The 16,040-nt window shown below is 47.5% G+C and overlaps 1 protein-coding gene across 14 annotated transcripts in view; it reads left to right on the forward strand.

The window, feature by feature from the left end:
• NAV2 (neuron navigator 2) overlaps window positions 1–16,040 on the forward strand; it is a 761,975-nt gene that overhangs the window by 743,888 nt on the left and 2,047 nt on the right. For 6 of the 14 annotated variants that reach the window (XR_014267928.1, XR_014267929.1, XR_014267930.1 and 3 more), the window contains one exon: window positions 7,722–13,234. Coding sequence is in view for 4 of the 14 variants with exons in the window: in XM_082476565.1 (XP_082332691.1) it covers window positions 644–769 (126 nt within the window). In the remaining 10 variants the exon portion in view is untranslated. Of the gene's footprint in view, window positions 1–643; window positions 4,047–7,721; window positions 13,235–16,040 lie in introns of those variants that run through there. The other 8 variants (XM_082476565.1, XM_082476567.1, XM_082476566.1 and 5 more) reach the window with 5 other exon arrangements.

Raw genomic sequence — 16,040 nt, forward strand, 5'->3', positions numbered from 1 at the left:
TAAGGAACTGGCGGCTCAGATACATTAAATAATTGCCCAAAGGTTTCTGAATTGGAATCCAGGCCTCTCTGTGTTCCGAGGCTCTGCTTTACTGATGCTGTCCTCCGCCTCCCCATGGAGGCCTTGACAGGAGCTGGAGCCCAGGTGACTCCAGGCTGCCCTCTGGCCAGAGCCAGGACTACAGATGGGCTCGATGCTCATCGAAGGGGGAACCGTGTACCTCGAGGTCAGCGGTGCTGGGGCGCTTGGCTGGCATCTCACCCAGGCTGAGGGCTATATTTGAGTAAGGTGCCCCTCCCAAGTAAAAAATATATATACATTATCTTTTAGAGAATTTTGTATTTTCAGTGATCTGCATGTATTAATCCACACCGTAACGTTGTAGGGCAGGTGTAATTATTCACATGTGACCAGTGAAGAAACTGATGTAGCAGTTAAGTCACTGGCCCAAGGTCATGCAGCTAGTTAAGTGGTGGAGCCGAGACTTGAACCCTGGAAGCCTGGCCGAGGGCCCGTGCTCTCGTCCACTGTGGGCCACAGTCCCCAGGGTGAGTCTAGAGGAGGTGGCGTGAGCTTTGGAGAGGCCAGGCGTGGCCGGCTGACCGGACCGGAAGCCACGTCGCAGTCTCCGCTCTTTCCCCAGATGAACATGCTGATGAGGCTGCAGGAAGCAGCCAACTACTCCAGCCCCCAGAGCTATGACAGCGACTCCAACAGCAACAGCCATCACGACGACATCCTGGACTCGTCCCTGGAGTCGACTCTGTGACGGCCGGGCCACGGAGCCTGCCCTCCTGCCCTCCACCTCCCTCCTCTGCACCACCCTGAGGGCGCCCTCCTGAGCCAGCCCCCGGCCCGGCGTGAGTGCCGCGCGAAGACCCGGACCCTCCTCGTCCTCCAGCCTTGACCTGGGTGCGGGCGCCCCGGGCCAGCCGCCTCGGGACCGCTTCCTTCACAGGGAGAACTGCACCATCTTCTGTGTCAATTATTGTTTTGCCTTGTTGCTGTGACCTTCCTAAGACACTGAAAGATACTTCTCGGGAAAGGACCATCACCGTTGAAATGAAAAGGATTTAAAAAAAAAAAGCCAACCCACTTGAAGCTCTGAAACCAAACAGCATCCTGCCCTCAGCGGCCCAGAGACAGAAGAGATGAGAGCAGAGCTGAAAACGGAGACAGCAGGGCTTCCTCCACGCACAGACCCTGCAGCTCCAACCCCGCTGCCAACCTTCCAACACACCGGCCACAGAGAGATCCGATGCCAGCTGGGGCCCTTGCTTTGGTCACACTCAACAAACTGCAGAGCCGCATCACAGGAAAAACTTAGGAAAAACAAATCGTGCTTTCTCTTTGGTTTGTTTCTTAAATGGTGCTCTCCTTACCCGAGAGGTATTTTGCCTGTTCCAGTTCACCCCCGCCTTTCAGACCCATCAGCCTCTGGTTCATCCATAAGTGAGAGTGAGGCCGAGCGGATGTGGCTGTAAACGCAGAGCTGCATGTGTCTGTTTCCTTCTCGTACAGAAATGAATCAGGTCTTACTCCTGCTAACACTGTGTACAGTGAGAATTGGTCTACCTTGGCGAACCGATCACCCCTTTGGCAATGAGGTTGAGTTTCTCCCTTTCTGACTCTGTTGATTCTGAAGACTTTCTTCCCCCCTCCTTCCCCTCGTGGTCAGAATCCATCCTTTGGTGAACGTGAGAACCGCAGGAGTTGGCTTTTGGTTTGGTCCTGCTGAGTTCTGGTTTTCAGTTGTCCCTCCTCACAGTTCTGCACACTCGCTGCCTCCTGCTGGGGCCGGGGTCGCTGTGCCCTTGACAGTGGACCAGGACCCCGTCCTCAGCGCGTGGGTGAGCGGGACCTTGCCTTTCCTCCTCGTCCTCGAGGCTGCAGGACACACGTCGACACCTCCAGCATGCCAGCCCCGACCTCAGGTGGGGTGTGAGGTCACCTCGCAAAACACTTGCACTTTCCCCAGAACCAACGTGACGTCACAGAAGTCAACAGGTGGAGGCAGCTGCTCCCTTCCAGAAGCTCTAGCCTCCAGCGGACGAGCCTTGCCTGACCTCTTCGGTGCTGACCTTCCCAAAGCGATGCCTTAACTGGTTTTGTACTCACCGTGTTCATTGATGAGTGTCGTGCCTGCCTGGGGTCTATTTTTCTGTTTTCCCCATCAGAGCAAACAGGGCTAACAAGTCACCTACTCACTAGGAGAACTCAAGCTAATGTGACTTTTCTCATCCAAAAGACTCATTCGTGTGGATGCGTGACTGTGGGAAAAAGAAAAAGGAAAAAGGAAAAAAAAAGATCTTTTTTTTTTTTTTTTTTTTTTAGGTTCTTATCAGTCTCCAGCTAACGCCCTGACTAGACAACGATCTGTCTTGTGCAGGAAAAGGCAAAAGTTCCTACCATGTTACATGACATTGTTGAGCCATGCTCTGCTCGTATGTGTCTTCAACATACCGGTATTGACCGGTGGTCAATCTTTGAGTCATTTGTTTCTGTTTTATTTTTATCGGACCCCCATGGGGGGAGTCTCTGTTAATGATCAGGGTTTTTACTCCATTTTTTTTACATTTCTATTTCCAAAGGTCCCTCTCTCAACATCTTTTATTTTCTTACCACAAGAGCGTGACCTGAAACCAGTCACATTACATTGGATGACACCATTTGCTTCCTCTTTGAAAGGAAAAGGGGAATGTGTCCCTCCAGCAGGTGAATGGAAAACCTCTCAGCGTGCTCTTTTCTTTAATCTCAGTAAACTCAGACTCTATTCTGCTAAGCCTTCCTTAGTCATCTGGGTGTGTGAGTGTGTCTTGTTCTGTTTTGTTTTTCATAAAATGTTTAAAGCATGTATTTAGCCTGTGACCTCAGGGGTCAGTCACACCCTGAGCCTTCTGGTAAACCTGAAGAATGGTCCTTCTCAATTTATCTCCCAGCAATGACCTTACATGCTCATACTGTGAATTTGGGAGGAGGTGCAATGGACTTCTCCTCATGGGCAGTTTTCCCGGTCACCTTGTGAGTAGACACCTGCCAATGTCCTTTGAAACTTTTTTTTTTTTACAGCACCCTCTTTTCTCTTTCTTTTCTCCCCAGTCCCACAGACTTCCCTCCCACCGGGTCCAGGCTCAGCGCTGAGACCTCTGTCCCTGGTGCTGCCTGACAAGTGAAACGGTGGTTTCAAGGAGTGTAGCCTTGTACGAGTCACAACTCGGGGTCTTTCCTACAGTTTCCGGAAGCAGGGCTGTCTGATATGCACATTTCTTACTTTGGTCCTGTTTTGCTTTTGTGTCACTCACCTTTGACAGAGTGACTTTGTGCTCATTTAGGGCTCTGTCCGAAATGCTTCCATTTTGCCTTTTTCTACAGTTAGGCTAATTTTGAAAATGTATGAAATTCTATGCAACATTTGTGTTGAGTTACCAATGGAAGCTAAAAGTTTTCTTTCCAAACTGCCAAGAATTTTACAGGCCATAAGTGAGATGGGAATTCCCTTTAGTTTAAGGTGGTGGGTGGGCAGGGGGGGACACGGAACGAGACTTGCCTAGACCTTTGTTGTATCTTGGGGACATATTTTATTGTTGATGCTTAAACTTCAAAATTCTGTGTATTCGAATTTGATAATGGCGAATCTACTTCAAAAGGAAAAAATAATCCAACTTTGTGGATACGAAATGGAAGGTTTGCTGTTTTGATCTAGTTATTTCCAGTGGAGCAGTTTATGAAATATGTTCTATAAGATGTACATTTTTTCATTGTAACATAGAAATTGTAAATAATTGATTAAAGTGCTGCATTTTGATGAATTTTTTCTAGCCATTTTTAAAGAGAAAACTAGGAATTGAGTATTTTGTGTACGGTATGTTTCCGTCCTCCCTCCCCGTCCGCCGTCCCTCCCTATTTAATTTTCATTTGTCATGAGGTTTTTGGATTTGCCAGTGATCTGCCGGAGATCATGCCCCACATCATAGAGAATAAAGCTGATGATTGTACCAGTCTTAAATTATTCATGATTCAATAAAATTGATGCTTATTTATTCAGATTAGTGGTTTGGCTTTTCTGTGCTAGAGAACGTCCTCAACGGAGTTCAGCTTCATGCCAGGAGGAAGTCATTCTTATTTAGATGCAGGAAACACAGCGAGAGCCCCCCAAAATCTGCAAACCCATCTTTGCTGCTGTGTCATCGACATCCTATGTCTTCTCAGTTCCTCGCCTCAGTTATTGCCTGTGTGGAGCTTCTTAACAATGCAGGACTTTGTGCTCCTCCCCAACTTTGAGTCACTGGGGATCTTGTGGAAATGCAGATTCTGACTCAGTAGGTCCAGGGTGGGACCTGCGATTCTCAATTTCTAAGAAGCTCCTGGGTGAGGCCAACACTCTAGGTCCTAGACCACACTTTGAGGCAAGCTCTATCTATCAGTATCCAGCCACGCCCCCCCACCACCCCCCAGTCGACCCTTGGCACAGGAAAGATTTTTTTTTTTAATGTATTGAGTACCTACTAATTGCCAGATGCTTTCCCAAGTGCTCCAATATAATCTACAAAATGACCCAGAGGAGGTAAATATTCTTACTCCCGTTTTACAAGTGAGAGGAAAAACAAAGACAAGAAATCAGGCTCAGAGAAAACAACTTGCCAAGGATCCTGCAAGCTAAGGGGTGAGAGAGTTGGAGTTTCAGCCCCGTCTTCCAACCCCAAATCCTGCCTCTCATCTCAGGGACCCTGTTCCGCATTGCAGCTGATATCCACTGCAGAGCATAGGCAGTGGGAGATGACATCACACCTTTAACCTTCACTTTTACCAGAAAAACAGAAACTGTAAAGGCTTGGTTTGAAGTGAGGCCTGTGGGGTCACTGTGAAATTGATCCTACCCAGCTGGCTCAACTGCTGGTGATGTGAAATGTCCAACGCAATGTAACACACAACAGTGGCCCAGCCAGGGGGCAGGTAAAGAATCCAGACGTTGAGAATAGGCAGTTTTTAATGCCTGTCAAAAAAAAATGAAAGGGAGCTGGTACAATGGTGTGGCAACTAGATATCCTGAATTTCCAAGGTTTTCCACATCAAATATTCCACCTCTACGTTTATACAATGAAATATTACTCAGCCATAAAAAGGAGCAAAATAATGCCATTTGCAGAGACATGGATAGACCTAGAAACTGTCATACAGAGTGAAGAGAAAAATATCATACAATATTTCTTATATGTGGAATCGAGAAGAATGGTACAGATGAACTTATTTGAAAAGCAGAAATAGAGACAGATGTAGAGAACAAACTTATGGATACCAAGGGGGGAAGGGGGGGTGGGATGAATTGGGAGGTTGGGATTGACATATGTACACTACTGTGTATAAAATAGATAACTAACGAGAACCTGCTGTATGGCACAGGGAGCTCTACTCAGTGCTCTGTGGTGACCAAATGGGAAGGAAATCTAAAAAAGAGGGGATATATGTATACGTATAGCTGATTCACTTTGCTGTACAGCAGAAACTAACACAAAAATGTAAAGCAATTATACTCCAATAAAGATGTTAAAAAAATATATATTCTTCCCAATCCATTTTCTTAAGACATTCTCTCCCTTGACCATAAAAAGAATTTATGTAAAAAAATAAAACATAAAAAAGCAAGAACTATAGAAAGCATCATATGTAATGTATTTAATGGTAAATGTTGAATGTGTTCCCTTTCAGATTAGGAGACAGATAAAGAAAGATGCCTCCTTTCATCAGGTAACATCATAGTAGAGAACCCCAGTCAGCACAGAGAAGCAAGAGAAGTAAATCCTGAAGATTGGAAAGGAAGAAATTGGACTGTCTTTACTTACAGATAGCATTATGTACTTAGGTCATCCAAAAGAATTCACAGATAAATGATTAGAAATAATAAGTTGAAAATTTTTGCTGGATACAAAGTCAGTGCATGTAAATCTATTGAACATCTATATGCACCTAAATTTTTTTTAATTTAAAAATACCAATTTCAGAGCATCAAAAATATCAAATACCTAAGAATAAATTCAATGTAAGAGGGGCAAGACCTTGGAATTCCCTGGCGGTCCAGTGGTTAGGACCCGTGCTTCCACTGCAGGGGGCACAGGTTTGATCCCTGGTCGGAGAACTAAGATCCTGTAAGCCACGCGGCACGGCCAAAAAAAAAAAAAAGATGGGCAAGACCTCTACGTAGAAATCTATAAACCATGGGGAGAAGTGAAAGACCCCAAGATATGGAGGAATATGTGATGTGTATGGATTAGATGACTTAATGTGAAGATGTCAGTTCCTCCAAAACGGTCTAGAGAGTTGATGCAAGCCCACTCCAAAGCCCGACATAATTTTTATGGAATCGACAAGATGGTTTTACAATGTATAGTGAAACGCAAAAGGTGAAGTATAGCCAACTACTGAGCCTGCACTCTAGAGCCTGCAAGCCACAATTACTGAAGCCCGCGCGCCTAGAGCCTGAGCTCCGCAACAAGGGAAGCCACTGCAATGAGTAGCCTACGCACCACAACGAAGAGTAGCCCCCGCTCACTGCAACTAGAGAAAGGCCGCGCGCAGCAACGGAGACCCAACGCAGCCAAAAATAATAAATAAAATAAAATAAAATTCTCTAAAGAGTATTTAAAAAAAAAGAAATAGGGTCTTTGCAGATGTAATTAATGAAGAAGAAGTTCTATTGGAGTAGGGTGACTCTTAATGCACTATGCCTAGTGTCCTTATAGGAAGATAACCTAAGGGTATGAGGGAAGAGGGCCACGCGAAGGTGGAGGCGGAGGTGGGAGCTGTGCAGCTGCAAACACACCGAGGATGGATGCTCCTTGCGTCCACCAGAAGCTGGGGAGAGGCGAGAGAGGATTCTACCCAGAGTCTCAGAGAGAGCACCGCCCTGCCGATACCTTAGTTGCAGATATCTAGCCTCCAGGACTGGGAGAGAATAACTTTCTGCGGTTTTAAACCTGCCAGTTCGTGACACTGAGTTATGGCAGCTCTAGGAAACGCATACAGTTACATACCCAACAGAAATGCATGTATACATGTATGCACCAAGAAATATGTGCACACGTGTTCGCAGCAGTTATCACGTTCATTATAACAAAACCTGGAAACAATCCACAGGTCCACTGACAAAATTGTGATGTCAGTGTCCTCCGGCAGTGAAAATATTTGTGAGGGGCTATTGAGTGAATGCTGAGTGAAAGCAGCCAGACCCAAACTGATGCCAAATGTGTGATTCCATTTACATAAAGTTCACACTGCCGTTAGGTGTGGGCATGTGTGGTCATAAAACTAGAAGGAAAAGCAAGGAGGACAGGGGCAGTGGTCAGGAGGGATAAGAGGCTCTGGGTTGCTGGTGGTGTCCTATTTTGTGACTTGGGTGGTGATTTCATGGGCAGCTGCTTTGTCATAGATCGCTAAGCTGTATATCTTTGTGCACTTCTGTCTGTGCGTGTTACACTTCACAATAAGGTTTTTACAAAGTAAATGCTACCCCAGGCTGCCCGCCTGGCCGCCACACCCAGTGAGTGCTGCAGGGCAGCCGAGAATGCTCCTGATCGTAGCAGACTGAGCTTCCCAAGCCCATAAACCAAGGACACTGCGTCCACCTCGACACTAACTGATGTGTGAGCTTGGATGGGTTAATGCCAGTTCCGTACGCCTCAACCCCCTTTGAAGTAAAATGAGGCTAAACCACCTGTGTCTTGCAGGATTCAGGGAGGCGATGCGTCCAGAGGGTTCCTGATGCCGTGAAGCACTCACTCCATCTCCCTCATCCTCCCAGCTCTGGCTCCTCTGGCTGTGCAGTCTCTCCAGTGTGTCAGGGGACGGAGCTGCTCAGCCTCAGATGGGGGATTTGGGTCCAATAGGGGAGGATGCAGAGAGGTGAGTCTGGACCCCAGACAAGGGGAAATGTCCTGAAGTTCACAAGTAGGGAATAGGCTGCTAGTAAGCTCCCCATCACCATGGGAGTCCAAGCACAGAATGGAGGACCACCTGACAGCAGCAGCGGAGGGATCCCAGCCCTGGTTGGCAGGTGAGTTCCAGTGGTCTTTGGAGCTCTGCTTGCCTGGCAGGATCACTTCAGACAGGGCATAATGGAAAGAGCACTGGGGTCTAGAGACCTGAATTACTGGCTCCTATCCTGGCTGCCTCCTTCAGCCAAGTCCCACCTACTCTTAAGGCCATAATTTTCCCATCTGTTTAATGAAAGGATTGGACTAGCTCAGTGGTTCCCTAATATGGCTGACCACCCCGAGCCCAGGAAGCACGTTAGAAACAGACTATGGCCCCCCTTTAGCCCTGGAGAATCGGAAGGAGCTGGGGACTGCCGGCTTCTCCCAGCTCCTTCCATTCCAGGGTGCAATTACGGGCAGCCCTTTCTACTCACGGTGGCCACGAGGGGGCAGCAAAGCCCAAGCAATGCCGATCCTCCATTGGGATGGACGTGCCTTTCTTGGCAAAATTTCCTCCCTCTTTCTCTCTCTCTCCCTCCCTTCCTCCCCGCTCCTCTCCGCGCCCCCCACCCCCCCGCCATATTACCAAAAAAGGATTGGATATGATCCTCAGACAATTGAGTGTAGTATTTTCCCTTCTACCCCATGCTTGGAGGACGAAGCTGCATTCTCTAATAAATGGAATATGGAAAGGAATTGACGTGTGTCAGGCATCCTGTTAAGCCAAGGAATTTGCCTTCATGGATTCATGTGACCTGCATAACAATTGTGTGAGTGGGTATCATCATCCCCACTCTATAGACTGTTAAGGGACTTGTACAAGGTCTCAGAGTAAGGATCTGAACCCAGGGCCCAGTCAGATTCCAAAGCCTGGAGTCTCTCCTATACCACATGGCGCCCTCCACCTGCAGTTGCTGAAATGCTTACATCCATAACCTCATTGCTGGTCCACCTCGGCCCTGCAGGTTACGCCCAAGAAGCCATAGTTGCATTCACAGGAGGATGCAGATCAGAGAGGGGAAGGAAATTGTCCCCAAACACACCTGAGCTAATAGTGCCACCAGAACAAGAACCCAGGTGTCCTGGCTTCCTTTCCTGGGCAACTAGGGAAGCAGCTAGGCACACAGGCTCTGGAGTCCTACGGAATAGGTTTAAATCACAGCTCCCCCATGCATAAGCTGTGACCCTGAGAAAGTTGTTACTCTCTGAGCCTCAGTTTGCTCATCTGTAAAATGAACATGAAATATCCACCTGTAGTAGATGCTGCGTCCTTCTCAGCATCCATCATCCCCTTCTTCCTAACTAAACCCTGATGGTGTGCAGGCATTTACCCCTCCCCCACAAGGTCGTGTGACTCAAGGAGGCTGACCCCCATCCCCAGCTCCAGGGTGGAGTCAATGGTCTAATGTAAAACCCAGTCCATTTCCTAGGGGATGGGTCAGGAATAGACCTATGATGGGGTTTGTGGGAAAGTCTTTGGGGAAGGGGTGACTTCCGGGAGAGTTTATCTCTTAAGAGAGATCCTCAGGGGAGAAACGCTTCCTCTTCCTCTGACTATCGTCATGTCTGAAAGGTGACCTCCAACCTGGTGCCGTCATCTCGAGACCAGCCTGAGGATGAAGCAGCGAGGAGGAGAGCAGAGCAGAGATGGAGCTGGATCCTGTCGTCCAGCCACCGACTCGTCTGCGGCAGGAGTCCACTCTCCCTCTGGATGCCCAGTTAAATGAGATAATGCGTGGAGTCTGCTGAGTCCAGGTTTCTGTAACTAGACACTGGGAGGGAGCCTGGAGGGTGCTTGAGGGACGTACCACCTGCTGAGACAAGTCCTGTAAACCGCTAAGCGCAGCACCTGGCGGCAGCAAGCACTAAACCAGTAGGAGCTGCTTCTCCTCTGGGGGTTGCCTGTCCACCACAGACACCAGGGCGAAGGCCTGGGCCACTCTGTGCGGTGTAGAGTGCTGGCCAAGACCTTGTGCTCTGCAACTGGCCTGCCTGGGTTTAAACCCCAGTTGTTTTAAACCCTGCCTGGGTTCAAACCCCAGTAAATCCACTTACTAGATGTGTGACCTTGGGCCGGTCACTTAACATTTCAGTGCCACTGTTTCCCCACCTGTAAAATGGAGATGATAATAACAGGACCTACTTGTTGGGGTTGTTGTGAGGATTGAATGAGTTGAGATCTGCGAGGCTCCGAGAACAACGTGTGGCACGTTGTAAGCGCTCAACAAACGTTAGCTGCTATTGTCATATTTGTTCTGAAAAGGTTAGCAAGATCTTAGGGTGGAATTTTTTTTGGCCTCCTGCCTAGTGAGGACAAACATAGTTCGTTACCTGTGATGGGAGTGCCCCCAGTGTTACCAGAAAGGGGACCTCTTCCAGGGTCCGAGAGTGGGCTCTTGTCTAACACTCGGAAATGAATCGTCCAAGGAGACACATGACCTGACAAAGCGAAAGACTTTACTGGGAAGGGACGCTGGGCGGAGAGCAGCAGGTAAGGGAACCCAGGAGAACTGCTCTGCCATGCGGCTGTGGCTCGTAGTCTCAGGGTTTACAGTGGTGGGGTTAGCTTTCCGGGTTGTCTCTGGACAGTCATCTTGCTCGTGCCCATATTTGGTCTGACACAGGTCCCTCCTGGTGGCGCGCATCTCTCAGTCGAGATGGATTCTAGTGTGAGGGTTTCTGGGAGGTTGGCAGGACATATTATGGGCTGACATCTCCTCCCTCCTTTTGTTACCGACCAGGGTTCTTGGCCTTCCCCAATCAATACAAGTTGACTAGGGGCCAGACAAGAAATTCAGGCAAGGCTTTACTGGGGCCCCTGCCGCAGCAGGGGTGAGCGAGAACAAACTACAGTTTCCCTTGCTTGCTCGCTCCCCAAAAGGGGACAAGTTTGTTCCTTATATGGGATGAGGGTAGTGGTGCGTCCAGGGGTCGGGCCAGAAAGGTGGCTTAGGTGTTTTGCCCACCCCTTAGGTGGTGTTGTGTGCAGGGGTCATGCGCAGTACCTTGCTTTTGCTCCTGACACCGTATTTTTGTTCCAGGCTCTTCAAAAGTGGCAGTTGGGTTTTTTGGTCTCTTTGTATCTTTTGGGTACAGAATTTGCCCCAACTGGGCATGCACACAGCTATTTTTAATCCCATGTAGTTTCTTTGTATTTTGTTGCTGGAGGAGAGGTGTGTCCATGTGCAAGCATTGCAGCACTGCAGCAAAGGGTCCCAGGTCCCAGCAAAGGGTCCCAGGTCCCAGCCTGTCTCACTTTTGGCCCCTCCCAAATTCTCCCAGCTAGTTTTCAGCAGCAGCGCTGCCTTCCTCACCGGGACCTCCTGTTGTGAGACAACTCATGCAAGGGGTTATTATTGTGCTTGGCCAGGGTGGGCAGTTTCAGTCGATGGTTCCCTAGCATTAGGAGACCTGGGTTCCAGTTCAGACACTGCCATGAACTTGCTGTGTGACCTTTAGAGAAACATTTCCATCTCTGGGCTCAGGATGGTCAGATGTGCAACAAAGGCAACATGCCTGTGAGATCTCTTTAACTGCTGACCTCTTCCATTTTTCCCTTGGTGTGTCTTTGCTCTGTATCCTGATGTGGGTGAGCCCTGGACCAGCCTCAAGCACCAGGACAGTGGAGGAGCTTGGCAGGTATCTGTGGGTTTGAATCCTTCCTCCCCCTACTGTCTGGCAGATGAAGAGGAAGTCCTGGGTCCACAGTGAGGTGCAATCTGTTGTAATGCAGCTGCCGTCTTGAAATTCTTCCTAAATTTTGAACAGGGTGCCCTGCATTTTCATTTTGCACTGGGCCCTGCAGATTACGTAGTGGATCCTGACTTAGATTCATGTGCCTGAGTCCTGTGTCCATTCATTGAGCTGCGAATGGGGGACAGCCAGCCACACCCAGACCACATCGCCAAGAGTGGGGAGAGCTGGCTCGCCAAAGGCAAATCGAAACGTTGTAACCAAGAGAAGGGAATGATTGCTACGTGGGCAAAATTAGACAGATGTCCATACCAACATGGAAGTGGGAAACTTCCAAGGATGTGGGGAAACTCTGTGCCGTTCAGTCTGAACCTCCACAGTGTGTGTGTCTCTGTGGAGAGCATCACACAACCGTATTAGTAATACTCAACCCTTTCCCGTGCCAGGCACTGTGCTAAGCATGTTATATGCACTATCTCGTTTCATCCTCACAGTGACCCTATGACGTGAGTATTATTAACCTATCGCTAATAATAAGTATTATTAAGTTAATAATTATTAAGTCAATAGTAAGTATTATTAACTTAATGTTAAGAGACATTGTCTCTTCCGCCTGTAATGGGACAACCAGCTAAGGAGTGCCACCCACACTCCCTCGATGGGCACAGTGCATTGAGAAGTCCCCCCAACCCCGTGTTCCCGGCAGCCCTGTGCCTCCCCTTCATGGTCCCCATCGCTCCACTGCAACGGGCTGTTACCTGTGTCTCCTCCACACATGGTGAGCTGGAGGCATGCTGATTCCACCTTGGGGTTCTAGCACCTGGCACAGAACTTGGCTCCTATCAGTAAAGGTGATAAGGACAGAGAATAAAGAAAGACAGAAGGAAATGCAGACGTTTAAAGGGCTCAACATGGGAATTCCCTGGCAGTCCAGTGGTTAGGAACTGAAATCCCACAAGCCGCATGGTGTGGCCAAAAAAAAAAAAAGGACTCGATGGGGAGAAAGTGAGGTAGAAGGAAGCCAAGTTCGAGGAAGTTCAGAAGGTAAACACCCTAGGTGTGCACATGAAATAAAGTTACATCAGCAAGGATGGAAAAATGCTTACAAATGAAGACCAGCGGAAACAAACAGACCTAACTGTGCATCAGATTGATGACAGAACTTTGTACAATTTAGTGGAATATAATCTTATATTTACTTGTAGGCATGCTGATGGTGGTGCTGATGTAGTCGTTCCAGTACTGTTTTGTGAGTAATGTATGTAGGTTAAAGCAAATAGATTGTATGGGGTAACAATAATTCTCACATAGTGTGAGAGAAGGGAGATGAAAATATGGAATGGGGAAGAAAAGAAGAACCCTATGCTGCTGTAGATGATCGGTATGATCTCTCTGTCTCTCTGTCTCTTTCTGTCTCTCTCTCTTCTAAGGGCATGGAAGCAATGATATTACAGTACAAATCAACACACTTAGCCACCAGATCTTGATATCTAAATACCACTCCCCATTAAAAAATAAACCGGAGCTTCTTAGAGAAGTGGCTGATTCCACGTATGCGGCAGAAAAATTACAAGGTGAGCCTGGAAACTCTGGTTGTCCCAGAAAGCATGGAGGCGCTTAAGAGCTACTGGAGACATATCTGAGGGACTCCCATTAGCTGAGTCTGAGATCACTGAGCATCAAAAAGAATAATGGTGGTGATGCATCATAACATAATTGACTAAAACAAACATCCGTGGGTCCACGGGGATAACAAAAGGTTAAGGGTGCCACTCAGAGGTGTACCGCTCAGCCTCAGGCCTCCCTCTTTTGTCAAGCAGGCATAAAGGGATAGTTTGAAAGAAGCTGGGGAGACAAAGGCGAGGAACAGTTCTGCATACATAATATTATGAAGTAGAGACTTCATGGTGAGAGAGGAGGCATGAAGCATTTTTTTTAAATGGGAAATTGCACTTAAATTCCAGATTTCCCGCTTCCCCCAGGTAATCTGACCACTTCCCACGTGGTAACAAACAGCTGGAGGGCGCAGCAGCCTTTTGGGGGGGCTCCAGAGTCCCCGCCAGTCCTGGCCCCCTTCAGTGTGTGTCACCTGCCTGATCCCTGAAAGCATCTGCATTTATGACCACTAGTTAAAACTGCACCTCTGAGAATTAGTGTCTGCATTACGAGTCAGGGACATGTGTGTGCGCGTGTGTGTGTGTGTGTGTGTGTGTGTGTGTGTGTGTTTGTGTGTGTGAGGGAGAGTATTTGATTCAGCATTTACTAACAGGACAATTGAGAGAATGAAGAGGTAAACTCCCACTTGTGAAGACGATTTGCAGGGACTCTTCCTGGACTTCACGAAAGAATCTGGGCCATCAAATTTCTCCTTCTTAGACCTAGAGCGTCCAGTCACCACTACTTGTCATGCAGATGCCTCTTCTTTGTCTTCCATTCTGGGGAAGAGGAGTAAGTTATCATTATCATGTGGAACAGGAGGAGAAGCAGATAGAATTGGAGTGAGACCTTTCCCGAGGGACAAGGAGTAGAGTTTTCCAAAAAGTCAGTGGAAGTCTTCCTGGTTAATGTATGAAGAGGGAGACTCTTTTGAAGGGAGGCCAAAGGTAATGATAGGGTGGAGTTGAGAAGCAGTGTTAGGAACTAGGAGAAGGGTATGAGTTCTTAGATGCTGCAAAAGACATTGGTGGTTGTCCACCCAATAGTTATCCTGCCCTTCTGACTAATAGAACCCCAGTTTCGTTCAGGCAACAATGTGCACAACCACAGAGAGTGAACCACAATTGGCCTAAGCCAAAATGGCAGCTCCTTTGCTTGTGATGGGTCAGGACATGGGCCTGGATCCAGTTCTGTCCAATGAGGCAGAAGATATCTGCTGGAGCATTCTGGGAAGGATTTCCTCCAAGATAAAAGAGATTCATGTGATAAAAAAGCTCCCTTTGCCATTGTCCTTGTGGCTTCCTGTTGTGGATGCTATCACGTGAAGAAGTGATGACTGGAACTGCAACAGACATCTTGCCACCCCTGAAAAAAAACCAAAAACTCAAAAGCCAACATCTAAGGAAGGTTGAATAGAAGGATGAAAAGAGCATGGGTCTTGATGAAGTGTTGACGGACAAACAAACTCTAGGCTGCCCTATATCCTGTTCCCATGAACTAGGGGAAACACCATGTTTGGTATACAGCTTACGTCTTCCACCTTTAATGATTCCAGCCTTCAAAAAGCGTGGTGGGGGTGGAGAATCTAGGGACAAGGCAGTAAGGGAAGTACGGCCTGGTCCATAGTCACGCCTCTACTGATGCCCATGGAGAAGTGGCAGCATCCTATTGGGAAGAAGGGTCCAAGAGTCCTGAACAATGATGAGCAAAAAGATGAGTGGTCACCCTCAGGGCTGCTGGAAGTGGTAGGGGAGTGATTATGGCTCCAGGAAACACTGCCATACAGACAACTCAGAAAGATTTTAAGAGGAAAACATCCTCCTTCCCAGGGAGGTGACCTTGAAATATGAGGGAGGGAGGCTGATGATGCAAGTTGTAAGAAAGTACAAAAGTTATTAGCATGCAATGCTCTACCTATAGAGCATGATAAGCCATGCCAGAGAACCTAAGTTTCAGGCACGATCACCTGAGGAAGAAACATGACGTTTGATCAAAGGCCATTTTGGTCAAAAGCATCCTATGTGAGCTACTTGTTGACTTGCTGGTCTATGTTAGTTTCTTTTCCTATTTCGACATAAATGTATGTTCTTATTCAGGGCTCATTGGTGGATCACAGTAGGGTCATTTAGGGCCAATTAAACAATTCGATCTTTTTTTCCTCTCTCTTTCTCTTGGGTCCCTGCCAATATACTCCCATTTTAATTATGGAACACTGAGGTCTAAAAAATTATATTAGCCAATCATCTTAGTACGCATGGCAGTAAATGGCAGAGCTAAGATATGAACCAAGATCTATGTGTCTTCTTTCCTCATGTAACATTTTGGCTCTTTGACAATACATTTTAACCTAAAAGTTTGTCCAAGATCAGAGGAGCTCGGATCCAACTTCCTCTTGTTACTCTTCTCAACCAGGTAACACAGGTCTGCTTATCTGAGGTTTTATGGGCAATTCCTTAACTTACTTCAATAGCATGCTTTGTGCATAATAGCTGCTCATCACATGATTTGTGGTTATTACTCAGACTTAATAGCAGAAGTTTGAGGCACAACAGAAGGACAGAAATTGGGGGGTTCCTTTATTATTTTCCAAATCATGCCCTTCCTTCCTTCCGTGCTCTAATCATTTCTCGAATACCTCCTATGTGCCATTTACCATAAAGCAGCTCACTACCAGAGATGGTATAAGCTAGTAATGGTTAAGAGCATGGCCTCTGGAGCAAGACT

The sequence above is a fragment of the Balaenoptera physalus genome (genome assembly GCF_965194825.1).
Source record: "Balaenoptera physalus genome assembly, chromosome: 10".
NCBI classification, from domain to species: domain Eukaryota; kingdom Metazoa; phylum Chordata; class Mammalia; order Artiodactyla; family Balaenopteridae; genus Balaenoptera; species Balaenoptera physalus.